The sequence below is a fragment of the Mustela putorius genome, unplaced genomic scaffold, assembly GCF_011764305.1.
Source record: "Mustela putorius furo isolate JIRA1106 unplaced genomic scaffold, ASM1176430v1.1 tig00003909_pilon_pilon_pilon, whole genome shotgun sequence".
Lineage (NCBI taxonomy): Eukaryota > Metazoa > Chordata > Mammalia > Carnivora > Mustelidae > Mustela > Mustela putorius.
In genome coordinates, this window is record NW_025422057.1 from 31,323,102 (window position 1) to 31,336,778 (window position 13,677).

The 13,677-nt window shown below is 50.7% G+C and overlaps 1 protein-coding gene across 1 annotated transcript in view; it reads left to right on the forward strand.

The window, feature by feature from the left end:
- Positions 1-11,528, forward strand: part of TLL2 (tolloid like 2) — a 121,442-nt gene extending 109,914 nt beyond the window's left edge. The window contains exons 17-21 of the mRNA XM_045068820.1: positions 467-592; positions 2,119-2,246; positions 5,093-5,306; positions 6,612-6,862; positions 8,352-11,528. Coding sequence (XP_044924755.1) covers positions 467-592; positions 2,119-2,246; positions 5,093-5,306; positions 6,612-6,862; positions 8,352-8,486 — 854 coding nt within the window. The 3' untranslated portion in view covers positions 8,487-11,528. The remainder of the gene's footprint in view (positions 1-466; positions 593-2,118; positions 2,247-5,092; positions 5,307-6,611; positions 6,863-8,351) is intronic.
- Positions 11,529-13,677: the final 2,149 nt, after the last annotated feature.

Below are 13,677 nucleotides of genomic sequence, written 5' to 3' on the forward strand. Positions count from 1 at the left end.
GGCTTCTGCATCATGCAAGCTGCTCAATCACTGAGTGGCCATGAGCACTTTCGTGTCCTCAGCCTCAGTCTCCTTATCTGTAAAATGGGGACAGAGTCACCTGGCTCCTCAGGTTGTATGAGAACAGACTTAGATGCTATATGAAATTGCTTCGGGGAGTGCCCATCACATAAATATTCAATTCACGGCAGTTACTTGTATTATTGCTCCTAGGACTATTCTTAATATTAGCCTCCCCTTTAAGGAGCTCCTTGTTGGGGCAGGCAGTAGGATTAAAGGACACAGAGATTTGTTCAAGTGTTTTAGGAGTACAGGAAATTCAGCACACGGCAGGACCAAGGACCACCCAGCAGATGCTGCCCCCGCCCACCCCTGGGCAATCGGGGAGCCTCCCTGGTGGAGGCTACCTTTGAGTGGAGCTCCAAGGTGCAAGGGGATTGCCCTGAGTGCCTGTCGCTCTCCGCAGACAAGGACGAGTGTGCCAAGGACAACGGCGGGTGCCAGCACGAGTGTGTCAACACGTCCGGGAGCTACCTGTGCCGCTGCAGAAACGGGTACCGGCTCCATGAGAACGGGCACGACTGCAAGGAAGGTGAGGCCGCACCGCACCTGGGAGGCCAGGCTGACCTTGGCCTCCAGAGAGTACGTGTGTGTGAGAGTGCGAGCGAGGGGCCTTTCCCTGCTTTCCCTCCTCCCAAAGCGTGGTTTTCCCCAGGGCATTTTCATTCTGGAAAGAGCCTCCCTCTGTTCTCACCTTACCCTGTGAAGGGAGTTTGAGCATCTCTAATAAGCACACAGGTCTCTAAGGTCTTGGCTCAGTATAGGGCCCTGCAGAGGAGGTTGTTGGGAGGGAAGTAGTAAAGACTTCAGGCCCCCCTGCTCTAGGATAAGCCTTTCCAAGGTAGGAGATCTGACGGGGGTGCACAGCATATGGTCAGGCCGGCCTGGGGTGTTACAGAATGAGCTGAGACAGCTTCAGAAGCAGGGTGCGGCCACCCCCCAACCCCAGCCCTGTGACATAGACATGGGTGGTCGTGGGTTGGTATAAGGCTTGCCTCCTGTGGCGTGGGGGAGGCCAGGAGGGACTAAGGTCCCGCCATCCAAACACTGGCTGCCTTCCTATGGGCTCCTCCAGGAGTGGGACAGGGGTGTAGCAGCAAATGTCCCAGATGCTGAGCCCCTACCCCTGTTGGCATTTGTCCTCTGTGTAGCTGCAGGGCCGAGGCTGCTGCCTGCCCCCTCCCCTTCCTCCTCCCCCTGACCAGCCCTCCACTGCCCCCACTGGCGCTGGCACCTCCTCCTGCAGCCGCAGGGCAGCTTTGGGATGTGGTGAGGGTGATGGGGCTGATGAGGCCCTCAGCTCCCTCTATTTCCTGTCTTTATACCAAAGGCGGCCCGAGTTAAGTCCCGATCCCACCCCTTACCATCGAGTCACTCTGCATCTCTAAAGTTATTTTCTCATTTGCAAAGTGTTAAGGAGCGGATAAGGGAATGCATTCAAAATGCTTAGCGTCATGCCCAGCACACCTTCGGGCTGTTGACTGAGACACTGCCCACTGAGCAAGTCATGGGAACCCTCTTTGCTAACAGCACCATAGCCAAGGCAACATCTGTGTCCTTTAAATGAAGCTGCTTCAAAAATCTACAACAAATATATGTGGGAGGCATGGTGATGAAGGCCTCTGTTGGCACTTGCTAAGCCTTTTGAATGCATTGTCTCATTTAGTCCATATATCCCCCTACGACGTGGGTACCCTTTTTACAAATAAGGACACCGAGACTTAGGTAAGTGCCCAAGTCCCACGGCTTGCAGGCGATGCACCCAAGTCCATTTGACCTCAGTGCCTGTGGTCTCAACCACTAGCTACCCTCTTTCCAAGGATACCCATGACGTGAATAGGAATAGTAGGGAAAACAAGCCACTGGAGCGCCTCCAGGAAGGCAGCAAATCCAAATAAACTCTCTAGCCAGAGGACACTTGACTCAGGCTGACCCCTGCCCCCACATTTGATAATGACCCCATCACGAATGAGAGATGGAGGCTCCCCCTGGAGGGCCTCTGGGGCTGCCCACCAGTGACCTGCTTCTCTCCGCATGTGTCCCCGCACCCCCCTCCAGCCGGCTGTGCCCATAGGATCAGCAGTGCGGAGGGGACCCTGGCAAGCCCCAACTGGCCTGACAAGTACCCCAGCCGGAGGGAGTGTACCTGGAACATCTCTTCCACTGCGGGCCACCGGGTGAAACTTGTGAGTTATTTTCATAGTTGTCGGGCAACACAGACTTTGGTTTCAGACCCACAGTGGGGGGATTGCATCTCTGCTCTGCCCCTTCCGGGCTCTGAAACTTGAGAAAGTTGAAATTCAACCCTTCCAGGACTTGGTTTCATTATCTGGAAAATGGTGTTGCTGATGAAGCCTTCCTCGTGGGGCCGCTGCACAGGGATGGGGGGGGGGGCAAGGAAATCTCTCTAAATAGCACCTATTCGAAGTGGTACCCGTTGGAGGGGGCGTTCCCTGCACAGATCGAAAAAGCTGACATTCAGTTGTTTCCAGCTGTAATTTTTGATGGAACAATACATTCTCAAGGGGGAAAAAAAAAAGTAAACAGTTCAGAGCATTGGAAAGTGGAACTCAAAAGCTTCTAGACCCCCCATGCCCACTTCAGAAATGAAATCTCTGAATTTTTTTTTGGTAAATTCTACCAGACATTTCCTATGCAAATATAATAATGTACTTACAAGCATGGGAAAAATATATATCCTTTTTCTTGCCCAGACTTCTTGAATGGACTCTTATCATTCATCTTCCTCTGTAACTTACATTTAAAAAAATTAACAATAGGAGGTTAGGTTATTCATGTGTATTCTCTCTTGAATTAAAATATTAAAGTCTCTCGTGCATATGATTGTCGGTGCGCACACTGTGCTCGGTTATTTCAGAGGAGAACTTGAGTCTCTGGTCCAAGTCTTGTTTCTCAGCCCCCAGAGGCTCCCGGATCCTGGAGTATAAAGCAAACCCTCTCGCCAGCCGGAGGAGGTAAACCCCAGACAGACGGTTTCTAACTGGTTCTTCTGACTCTGGCGATTTGTAAGCTCTCCAGAAAGCATATGGATGTTCCTCTGAAGTATGGGCCAAAAATGCAGGGAGAATGGAAGGGAACAAAGGAGAACGTGATAATAAGCAGACGATGGCCGGGGGACTTGCCAGGGTGTTTACTGGCGGGTAAGGGCGGTGCGGAGGACAGGTGGGTCAATGCGCGCCCACAATAGAGCGCAGGTGCTGGGGTCTCTGTGCCAGGCCCTGGGCAGCGAGGGGTGGCAAAGGCAGAGCCCGTGACCACAGGGTGCTCACAGAAGGCACCTCATATGCACAGCTGCCCATGTGGGAAGTGCTGTCGGTGGCTTTCCTGGGTGTGAGAACCGCCTTGTATCTGGGGGGTTGGGGAACCCCCCGGAGTGCGCTGATGTAGTGCGCCCCCCAACGCTGCCCTCTGCTGGAGAAGGTTCGCAATGGCAACATACAGCTCCGGTTTCTGCGGGGGAATGGCGCCCCCTGGAGGTGGGAACGCGCAGCCTGTGCAGTGGGAAATAGCCCTTCTGTCCCAGCACAAGATTTTTATAGTTGCCCAACGTCTTCCCCTTCTTTACAGTGCTAAGGAACTAAGGCAATTGATCACTGGGGCCAGAGTTAGGCCAGATCTCAAATTTATATGACGTTCATACGTATTTGTGCTAGTTAAAAAAAAAAAAACTTCCTTGGGAAGTGCATGGTGGATGTCTTGATCATGTTCTTTTTGCTACCAGAATATGTGAATTGAATGCTTTCCCAAAAGCTGGTGTTTCACTGTATGGGGGGCAGCAACAGGGTGTTCCATGGGTGTCCCTCCCGTTGCATCACCCACCCTGATGCTGCTGGTCTCGCCTCCTGCTTCTGCCCACTGTGTCTATACCACCCCCAATCCCAGCTCCCCTTCTATAAGGTGTGAAGAGCTTTGCCTGTTTCTACTGTTTGTCATTCCTGTGAAAGTCCACACTGCTAATGATCCCTCTCTACCAACATCCCTGTCCTGTCTTTCCAGCAACTCTCTTATGAATTCAGACTCCCCTCACCCCCCACTAATGTCTTCTCTTCCTGCTCTGTCCTTTGGTTCAAGCCTTCATCTAACCCTGTCGCCTCTCACTTGTCCCATCTGCCTGGCAGCTGTGGGCAGGCCGTCAGTCATTCAGCTGCCCGGTCCCTAAGAAGCTCTGCATTTGGAGTTGTGAAGCTTGGTGTATGGCCTGGAATGGAGGGGCTCCCCTGGTCAGCTTTGGGGGACAGGGAGGAGGTGGGCAGTATAGCCTGGTGAAGGTTAGAAGTGTGGGCTGGAATCAGGCTGGCTGGGGACTAAGTCCAGTTCCAGCCTCCTCTAGCTTGGAGGAATACTCTTGGGCAAGATATTTCTCTAAGACTCAGTTTTCCCCTTCTGCACGTTGGGTCTAATACTAACTCTCCCTCTTAGTCCCAGAATTAAGTGAGAAAATGCTCATGAATATTTGGCGCAGGAAAAAACTCTCTTCAAATGCCAGCCACTATGAGGATATAGACGAGGAACAGTGTGCATTTCACACAGCCTTGTCCCATCATTTGTACTGAAGGATTGCACAGCATAGCACAAAGGTGGAGGGCGGGGGCTCTGCAGCTGGACCTCCAGCCCTACCAGTGGGTGACCTTGGGCAAGTCACCTGACTGCTCTGACCTCAGTTTCCTCATCTGTAAAGTGGGGATGGTAGAAGTAGACACAGCACAGGGATGTGAGGATGATATGGTTATATTTGTAAAGCACTTTTAACAGCTCCTGACCCAGAGGGAGTACCTGATCTTTGCTGCTATCCCCATTAAGTGAGAAAGATCCTTGTGATGGGACAGAGGAGCCCAGCCATCTCAGCTGCAAAGTGCCCAAGCAACAGTAGCTCCTGTGATTACCGCGTAGGGTTGTTTGGGAACCAGAAGAGAGTGTCCCATGCACCCCGTCCTCTCCCAGTCTCCGGAGAGGTGGCCCTTGGCCCAGCTGAGTGCGAGGCCCCGCTTCCCTTCTGCTCTTCCATCCCCAGACATTTAACGAGTTTGAGATCGAGCAGCACCAAGAATGTGCTTACGACCACCTGGAGCTGTACGACGGGCCTGACAACCAGGCCCCCCTCCTTGGCCGCTTCTGCGGCAGCAAGAAACCGGACCCCGTGGTGGCTTCGGGCAGCAGCCTGTTTCTCAGGTTCTATTCAGATGCGTCTGTGCAGAGGAAAGGCTTCCAGGCAACTCACAGCACAGGTACAGCCTGCTTGGACCCACGGGGCTAGGCCTAGATGGCCACCGAGGCAGGGAGACAAACACCTTTCCTGCTGACACTAGGGGGTGGGAGGTGCGCGGTCACGTGTCCCTGTAACAGTGAAACTGTAGGGGGAAGAGTTGTTTTCTTTGAATGTCCTTAATCGACATTTAAAGTGGGCAACCCTTTGTTGGGGCCACCCTTCTTTCCTCTCGCCCTCCCTCTCTCCCATCCTCTTTCCCAAACATATTGGTAAGCTCGCTGGTCCATGAAATCCCAAAGTCTGGGAGCTGAGGGGCAGAGAGCAGCCCCTGTCATCTCCTAAGGGCCAGTTCTGGAAAATGGAAAATGTTTCTACTACCCATTATTTTCCTTCCACTTAACATGTCACATCTCGGGGATTCGAAATTTCCCAAAGACAGCTCAGACCTGGAGGAAATTCTCAGCAAGAGCACGTGGGGTTGAGAGTCGGCCGGCAGGCAGGACTGGACCACACAGAAGCCACACCATGGGGAGCTCGGCTCCTTGGAGGCGTGGAGCACATTGAGGACAGGCAGTGGAGGAACTTGCCTTCAGAATTTCTGCCAGTTTCTAATTGGCGCTCACTCTCCTTTATCCGTTTCTATTATGTGGTCTCTAGTGGCCTAGACGAGATAGCGTGGGACCCAGGCCAACCAGAGTTATAGTCCTAGTCACAAACTCAGAAGCCAGCATTGCAGAATACAAGCCCAAAGTATGAGGCTCACCTCACTCGTGACACCCCCAGGAGCCTCAAAGTCAGTCTATTCTCACCACTGTCAGATGCTGGAGGAAGTCAGTCTCTAATCTGAGGTTTCTGGGTTTGAGAGTGACCGGTGGTTCGGATGTGCTTTGGGTGCCCTCTGTTGGCAGCAGTTACAAATTACAGTAAGCAGCTGGGGCTGGAGATCCCCCAGGTGCTTCTAGAACTTCCAGTTAACTAGGTGGTAGAGATCCAACCAGCCAGTTTTTTCCAGTAGCTTGCTTAGGAATTCCCCGGAGGCCTTATGTGACCCAATCCTGCAACATAGGACCTTGGCTGCGAAGAGCCAATTTGGACCCCCCCCCCCCCTCAGCAAGCCCTAAAACTCAGACCTATCGGCCTCTGTTTATGCCTCTGTAAAATGGGATGAGGAAACCTGCCAGACTTTCCTACAGGGCACATGCAAGGTCCCGTAGAGAAAGCGGACTGGCAGGGTTGAAGAGAGAAGGCCCGGGCCAGGAAGCAGGTGGGGGTGGCCCACGGGTCTCTGTGCCAAGGGGACGGGGCGGCTGTCTCTCTGCTCCAGAGTGCGGGGGCAGGCTGAAAGCTGAAGTGCAGACCAAAGAGCTGTATTCCCACGCCCAGTTTGGGGACAACAACTACCCGAGCCATGCCCACTGCGACTGGGTGATCGTGGCCGAGGACGGCTACGGCGTCGAGCTGATCTTCCGGACCTTTGAGGTGGAGGAGGAGGCCGACTGTGGGTACGACTACATGGAGGCCTACGACGGCTATGACAGCACCGCGCCTAGGCTCGGCCGCTTCTGCGGCTCTGGGGTGAGTGCACAGGGTGCCTGAGACACCCCAGGTGCCAGACCGGGGGTGGGGGTGGGGGGCAGGGGGCGGCCCCTGCTGCTGGAGCGCATTGGGGAAGGGGAAAGGGGTCCAGAGAGGAGGCAGGGAGTAACCTGGGAGCCCATCAGGAGGGTCCCTGACTGATGCAGGCCCTGTCAGAGCGCCTTCCTTGAGGCTTTTCCACCTGTGTTTGCAAAGGGCTCCCTATCCCACCCCACCTACATTTTGATTGGGCTTTGAGGCTTTTAAACTTGTTTTAAATCATGCTTTTGTATATCTCATGTCTTCACAAGTCTCTCCCCAGGCAATCCAAATGCATGAGGGAATGATGAGTCTTACTGGAAACACACACTTGGGCTCCGGGTCCTCATCATTTTTCTCATTGTCACCTCTCTCCTCAGCCCCCTGCCCCGGACAGGGCAGGCCTGGGTTGGTCACTGTTTCCCTGCACCTCATCTAGAAGCTGGCACCTGGGGCAAGTGTGTGAACGGGCCGGTATGGGATCCTGGTCAGGCTCTGCCTGAGCCACACTGGGCGCCGCTCCCACTGGGCCCCTGTCCTCTCCTTGTCTCGGTCCGGAGCTGTTCACACAAGCTTCTTTGCTGTCAGCTGAATTTACATCAGCTCATTTTGGAGTCAAGATTGCCTCTCGTGCTGATCCGAACCTCAAAATGGCGTTTATATCGGTCTCTGAATAATTTCCTATCATCTTCCCTCGCCTTCCCGAAAAGAAAGGATGACAAAGTGTGACCTGACCAACGCCATGCCTTTGATAAAGTCTTTCAAAGACTGTGGGGCCTACGTGCAGAGGAAAACTTTGGAGAGTCCCAACCAGTGAGTTGTGTGGGAAGCCCAGTTAGGTCCCACTGTGCCCTGGAAGACAGCAGCCAGAGCCTGGCTCCCCTTCGTTGAGCCCTGGGCGACACCTCTGTGACAAATACAGAGGCTCCGTGCCGTGTTTCACTCCTGGACAGGGTCTGGGCCGCAAGCATGGGTTTTGGTGTTTGGTCTGCTGGGAGATCTATCCCAGGAGTGACCTCACGGTCAGAAAGACCTGAGCTGGGGTCCTGATTAGCTGTGTGATCTCGAGTTTCAGTTTTCGTAAGTGTAAAATGGAGATAACACCCCCCTGGTCAGGTTTACATGAGGTAAGATCTGAAAGCGGTCGGAATAGTCCCCAGCCCATCTGTGCCCTTCATAACCCATAGAGTCCATATAAGCTGTGGGTCTAGGACTGTCTTTGAAATCATAGGGCCTGGGGAGCTCTTTTCTGGAGCAGAAAAGGCAATGTTTTCCTTTGAAAAGGAGCTTGTGTCAGTGTCTTTCAGAGTCTCTGGTACCTGGGACGCCCTGTGGCAGCACAGACCTGCCCGTGTTCTCATGTAACCTCTGTCTCATCCTCCGTATTTAAAACTCCAGCCACAGCCAACTGACCTGATGTCCCCCTGGTTTTCTTCTGCCCTCTCCTCAGCCACTGGAAGAGATCTACTCTGCAGGAGATTCTCTGATGATTCAGTTCCACACGGATGACACCATCAACAAGAAAGGCTTTCATGCCCGATACACCAGCACCAAGTTCCAGGATGCCTTGCACATGAAGAAATGACATCAATGTTCATGAAAGATGGGAACGGAGAATGTGTTTTATGACAATAGCACCTTGTGAATCTGCCCTAAACCAATGTAGAGTTGTTGTGCTTTTTGTTTTTTGGTTTTTTTTCTTCTCAAACAAGAACTCAAAATCTAGTCTTGGAGGTATGTATCTGGTAAGGTTCCGCCAAGAAGGAGAAGGGAAGATGTTTGATTCTGGTCATAATGTTATCAATCATGGACTTTGAGAGAAGATTAAGGTTTTGAAATCACCTGCCACTCAAGCTATGCCTGGTCATACTCATTCTCCTGTCCCTTTCTCCTGTGGGGCAAGATGCCCGCCCTTGGGTTGGTCATGCCTCTATTTCTAGACATGCTTTGCCAGGTGCCAGGCAATGTGACTGTGTCCTGGAGACTCAGGCTGTCTTCTGTCCACACTGAGCAGTGAGGATAAATGCTGGGCCATGGCTGTTTTGTGACTCACAGCTTTGGCTGGAGACTTTCGCTTTCTGTCTGCCAGGGACATGTCAACCAGGAACCCTGAGAATACAGATCTCAGGCCTGGAAAAGAACTTGCAGGAGGCAGTGCACAGAGGGACCTGGAGTGTGAGCATCACTTTCACCACACTGGCAGACTTCAAGCCTTCTCTCTAAGTCTCCTTGCCACTTTGGGCTTCCCCCTTGGGAGGCTAAAGTAGCCACTGTGAACTCTAACAACATATCTGCTGGTGAGACTCCCCAGTGTGCTGAGAAGAAAACATCCTGGCTTCTCCTGACACCCCTCCTGGCTGACTTCAGAAGACCCCTACCATGGACTTGGAAGACCATTTCCTCCTCCAGAGTTGGAGATACTTGCTGTGGTTGACCTTGACTTCTAGACAACTGATTCAAACTGCGCTTGCAAGACGTGCAAAGACAGCCCATGAAGGACGAGTTCAGGTCCCCGTGGGGCAAACACTGTTGAAAACAGAATTGTAAGTCATGTAGGACTCATGCATCATCTGTGGGAACAGTCAACCTGTGACTAACTTCTGTCACCAGTCAGGCTGCGAAGTGCATGGGTAACTTCGCTCAGGCCAACTGGTACTCAACCCCCAGCTTGCAATCAGAATTCACCACACTTGGCACTTGTTCTAGAGGAAGTGTAGAGGATGTTGTTTACATAATTTTAGAACCTCCACGTGTACTTTTAAGCAGTGAGGTAGTTTTGAATGGCATTTCATTAAGGCATCTATGGGCATTATGAGCTAAAAGCTGTGGTATGTTAGCTTTAAAAGAGTATTTATGTTGGAATAATTTTTAAATAATGTTTACATAACTCTAAGTCCTGTGGGGTTGGTATTGAGCACAGGACGGCACAGGAGAGTGTTTCCCATGTAAGACCCGAGATAGCTCCCGAGCACCAGAATTCCTCTGGGATGATACGACGTCATTGTAAACAAAGTATTTGTGAAAGCTTAAAAGTTATATTTTTTGAAGATCAGAATGTGCCCTCAGAGGACTCTGTCTAATTAAAATGATGGCTGGGAGTAAAACAAAGGATAATACAAAGAAACGTAGAAGAAATGCATGGAAATATTTTTTTCCTTAAAACAGAGAAAAATTCAAAATATTATTATTAATAATAATATATGTGTGTATATATGTATGTATGTAAAGGACCAGCTGTCAGAGCCTTAATCGACGCAGTGTGACCAGTGCCGACCCGCTGACCGTAGCTTCATCATGCGGGCCTTCCTGGAGCAGCCCTGCGTTTTATGCATGTCGTTCCCCAGTCCCTCTCTGGGCCCTGGATGGAGATTCGGTCCGTGTTCTCACATCCAGACACCTCCTAGACCCTGCCCCGGCGGCACTCGGGCTCAGCCACGGGAGCCCCTTGTCTTGTGGTCCAACCTGCCCGCTAAGGTGGATCCCAGCTCTCAGAGTATTGTATTTTTCTGGGGTTTTACTTTGTCTCATCGTATGTGCCCACATTGAAGCTGAAACCAGAATACATAGGTGGCTACGAGAGGTCTTGCTCCAGCGACAGAAAAATCCTGTCTTCTAACATTTTAGACATCTGAATAGAATCAACGAATTCTGTGGAAAAGTGGGAGAGAGTCAGAAACGGAGTTGGCTCTGCCTCAAGGTTGGCCACCCTCGTGGAACAATGGTACTTATTTTTATCTCTGTAGTAAGAATATTTTCAAAAACACCCAACTTGGCCAGCTTGAAACAATGGGACGCTTATGAAAACGTTTAGTGAGGCCTTCTGCGAGTGACATCAGACAAGACAAGCCCTGATTCAGCTGGGGCTGGCCAGCCCGCTCCCCAGGAAGCTCGCACGGGGACTAATGCCTTGGCTTGGGAACAGAAGGTCCCCTCCGCAGGAAAACCCAGGCCCACTGCTGAAGGTTCTCTCAGGGGACCTTGTACCAACCTGCTTTGTCCTATAATTGGGTGCTAGGCCTTGGGGATGTCACGTTCACAGAATTACCTTGGTAACCTGATGAAATACTTGGAGTCCGGGTCATCGGCCTGGTCCAGTTCTGGTGTGATCTGGTCTGGCAGAAGCTAGAACCTGAATCCCAGGGCAGGGTGAGGGTCTGGAACTAACGTTAGCTTGTGGAGTTTCTCCAAACGGACATGAGGAGGCTGTGTACTGATTCACTCTAAAACCATTTTCCTTAAGTTTTGTCTTACTCATGAAACCCTCAGCCTGTATAAATTGTTTGTAAAACCCTAGTACCTAGCGAATTCTCACGGGGATTTGCCACTGATCTGGTCCAATCGAAGAGTCTCAAATAACTTGCAGTATTGTTGTTCAGTTTTCGAACAAATGTTCCCTTGGCTTCGGCTTCCTTGTTTTTCAAGTTTTTTTGGTAGTTCGGACTTCTGAAAAATAATCTCAAATGCCTAAAAGTTTTCTTTTTAAAAAAGAAAAACTGTTTAGAGTGCTATCTATAAATATGTTGTACTTTTTATTTTGTTTAATTTTGCATTTCATGAACTGTTAGTTTCAAAGAGAAAGTGGAGGGGAGCTAACATATCTGTCTAGAAAGAATTGTTTCATTAAAGAATGTGGATTTATGGATGTGTCCTGGGTTTGTATCACTAGTGCAGACAAGAGTGGTCCTCTTGGCAATAACTTCCTCTAATGCCACCAGACTTGAGGATAGAAAAAGGGGTCATCTTCTCATTGGTTTTCTACTCTCTGGTGAGTACCCAGTGCCTGGTCCAGAACAGAGCTTCCTATTGGACCCAGAAAGTCATGAGCAAAGCTGAAGACGGTTTCAAAGTCATGCCCTTTCTTGCATCCAAACAAGTTGGAAATCTGACAGCATGCTTGTTGTGGACTGGTTGCTATGGTGACCGAGCTTGAAGTGGTAGACTCCACCTATTTGTGCCTCAGCACCTCTTTCTACTCATCTCCACCTGCCTCTGTGCCTGAGGACCACAGCTGGCATCTAAAACTAAAGATCAGACCTCCTATAATTTGGCTCTCTCTTCTCTCTCTTTCTGGGCTCTGGCAGCCACTCCTATGCCCCACTCAGGCCTAGGGCTGGTCATGACACCAGCTTGTGGAATCCTGGGGCACTTTGTTATCTCCCAAGGAGGACCCTTATAAGTAGTCCTTGGAAGAAGTCCTCGTCAAATACAGCAAATCTGTATCTCACTTATTTCCTGTGATACAGGCTCATTTTTAACCCAAGACAGAAGTTCCATCGAATCAAGAACAGTCTTCTCACGTTGACCAGCTGAGGAGACCGTGGGGGTGTGTTTAGGATTTTGTGGGTCCTATCAGGGAATGGTAATAAGGAACTGTGTATTTTTTTTTTAAGATTTTATTTATTTATTTGTCAGAGAGGGAGAGAGAGAGCGAGAACTAGAGCAAGCACGAGCAGGCGGGTGTGGGGCGGCAGAGGGAGAAGTAAGCTCCCCGCTGAGCAGAGAGCCCAATGTGGGACTCGATCCCAGGACCCCAGGATCATGACCTGAGCCAAAGGCAGACGCTTAACCGACTGAGCCACCCGGGCGTCCCACTCAACTTGATCTTAATGCAAAACAATCTAAATGCAGAACTCTTTCGCAACTGTTTTGTGCTGTGTGTGGAGGGTCAAGGTTTTAGGACTTTCTTTCTTGCTGTTACCAGTACCTCAAGGGTGAGCCCCCATGGGACAGGGGTATGAATGCTTGATGGATCAGTCAGGGTAAGGTAGTTGAGGCAAGCAACCCCCAGATATCAGGAATTACACGGGAAAGGCTGACTTCTTTATTCTTACTACATGTGCATTTCTGGCATCTGAAAGCTCTTCCACATTACCCTTGGTCAGGATGGGGTGATGGGGCCGCTGCTACCCGGAGCTTTGCTGATTTCTCTGGCCAAGGGAAATTGACAGATCATGCACTGTCTTTGACCACTGCCAGTGAGGGCCACATCGCTTCCACTCCCATGTCCTTGGCCAGAGCAGCCCATACGGCTACTCTCAACTGGGAGTCAAGAAATAGAAGTATCTGGTGGACCACATTAATGACTCTCACATGTGACATTCATAGATAGAGATATGACCAGAATCTTTCTGTGTGTTTTAACATTTTACTTCATCGCTATTTCCTTACTGATGTTTTAGATACAGATTTTAAACAATCAAGAGTAAGGCCATTTATCATTCAGAATGTTCCAGGTTTTTAAACTAACCGGTTATTGCCTGGCAAACCATTCTATGTGAGGATACAAATGATGAGAGCGTCTCAGCTTCGGTGGCCATGATCTCTCACCCACAAAAGGACATGCCTTCTACAGTTTCTGAGAAGATAATTCCCAGGCCTAACACTGCCAGAGGAGGAGATGAGCTCCACTCATCTCATCCATTCCCTCGTGTTTTGAGTAATGGTGCCATGTTCCTTTGGCCAAACCAACCACCTAGTTTCAGTGGGAGGGAGTGGCCTCCTGGGGCACATACCCAAGCCAGACCAATCAGATCATCTTCCTGGAATTGAAGTTTTGATCAAGGGGCAAAATTTTGATCACAGGGCAAAGGGGCTGAGATGTGTTGGAGCTCATTTTCCCTGGGAAGAAAACCTGAGAAGACAGTGGAGGGTCTCTGCTGTGGAAGCCTGAGGAGCACCCTCGCTCTGCCTTCCCAGAGCCTCCTTCCCTGGCTTCTCTTCTTTCTGTGAGCTCTGCTCTACCCAGCCAATAAAGCCCCCTTCTTCTTAAGTTAATC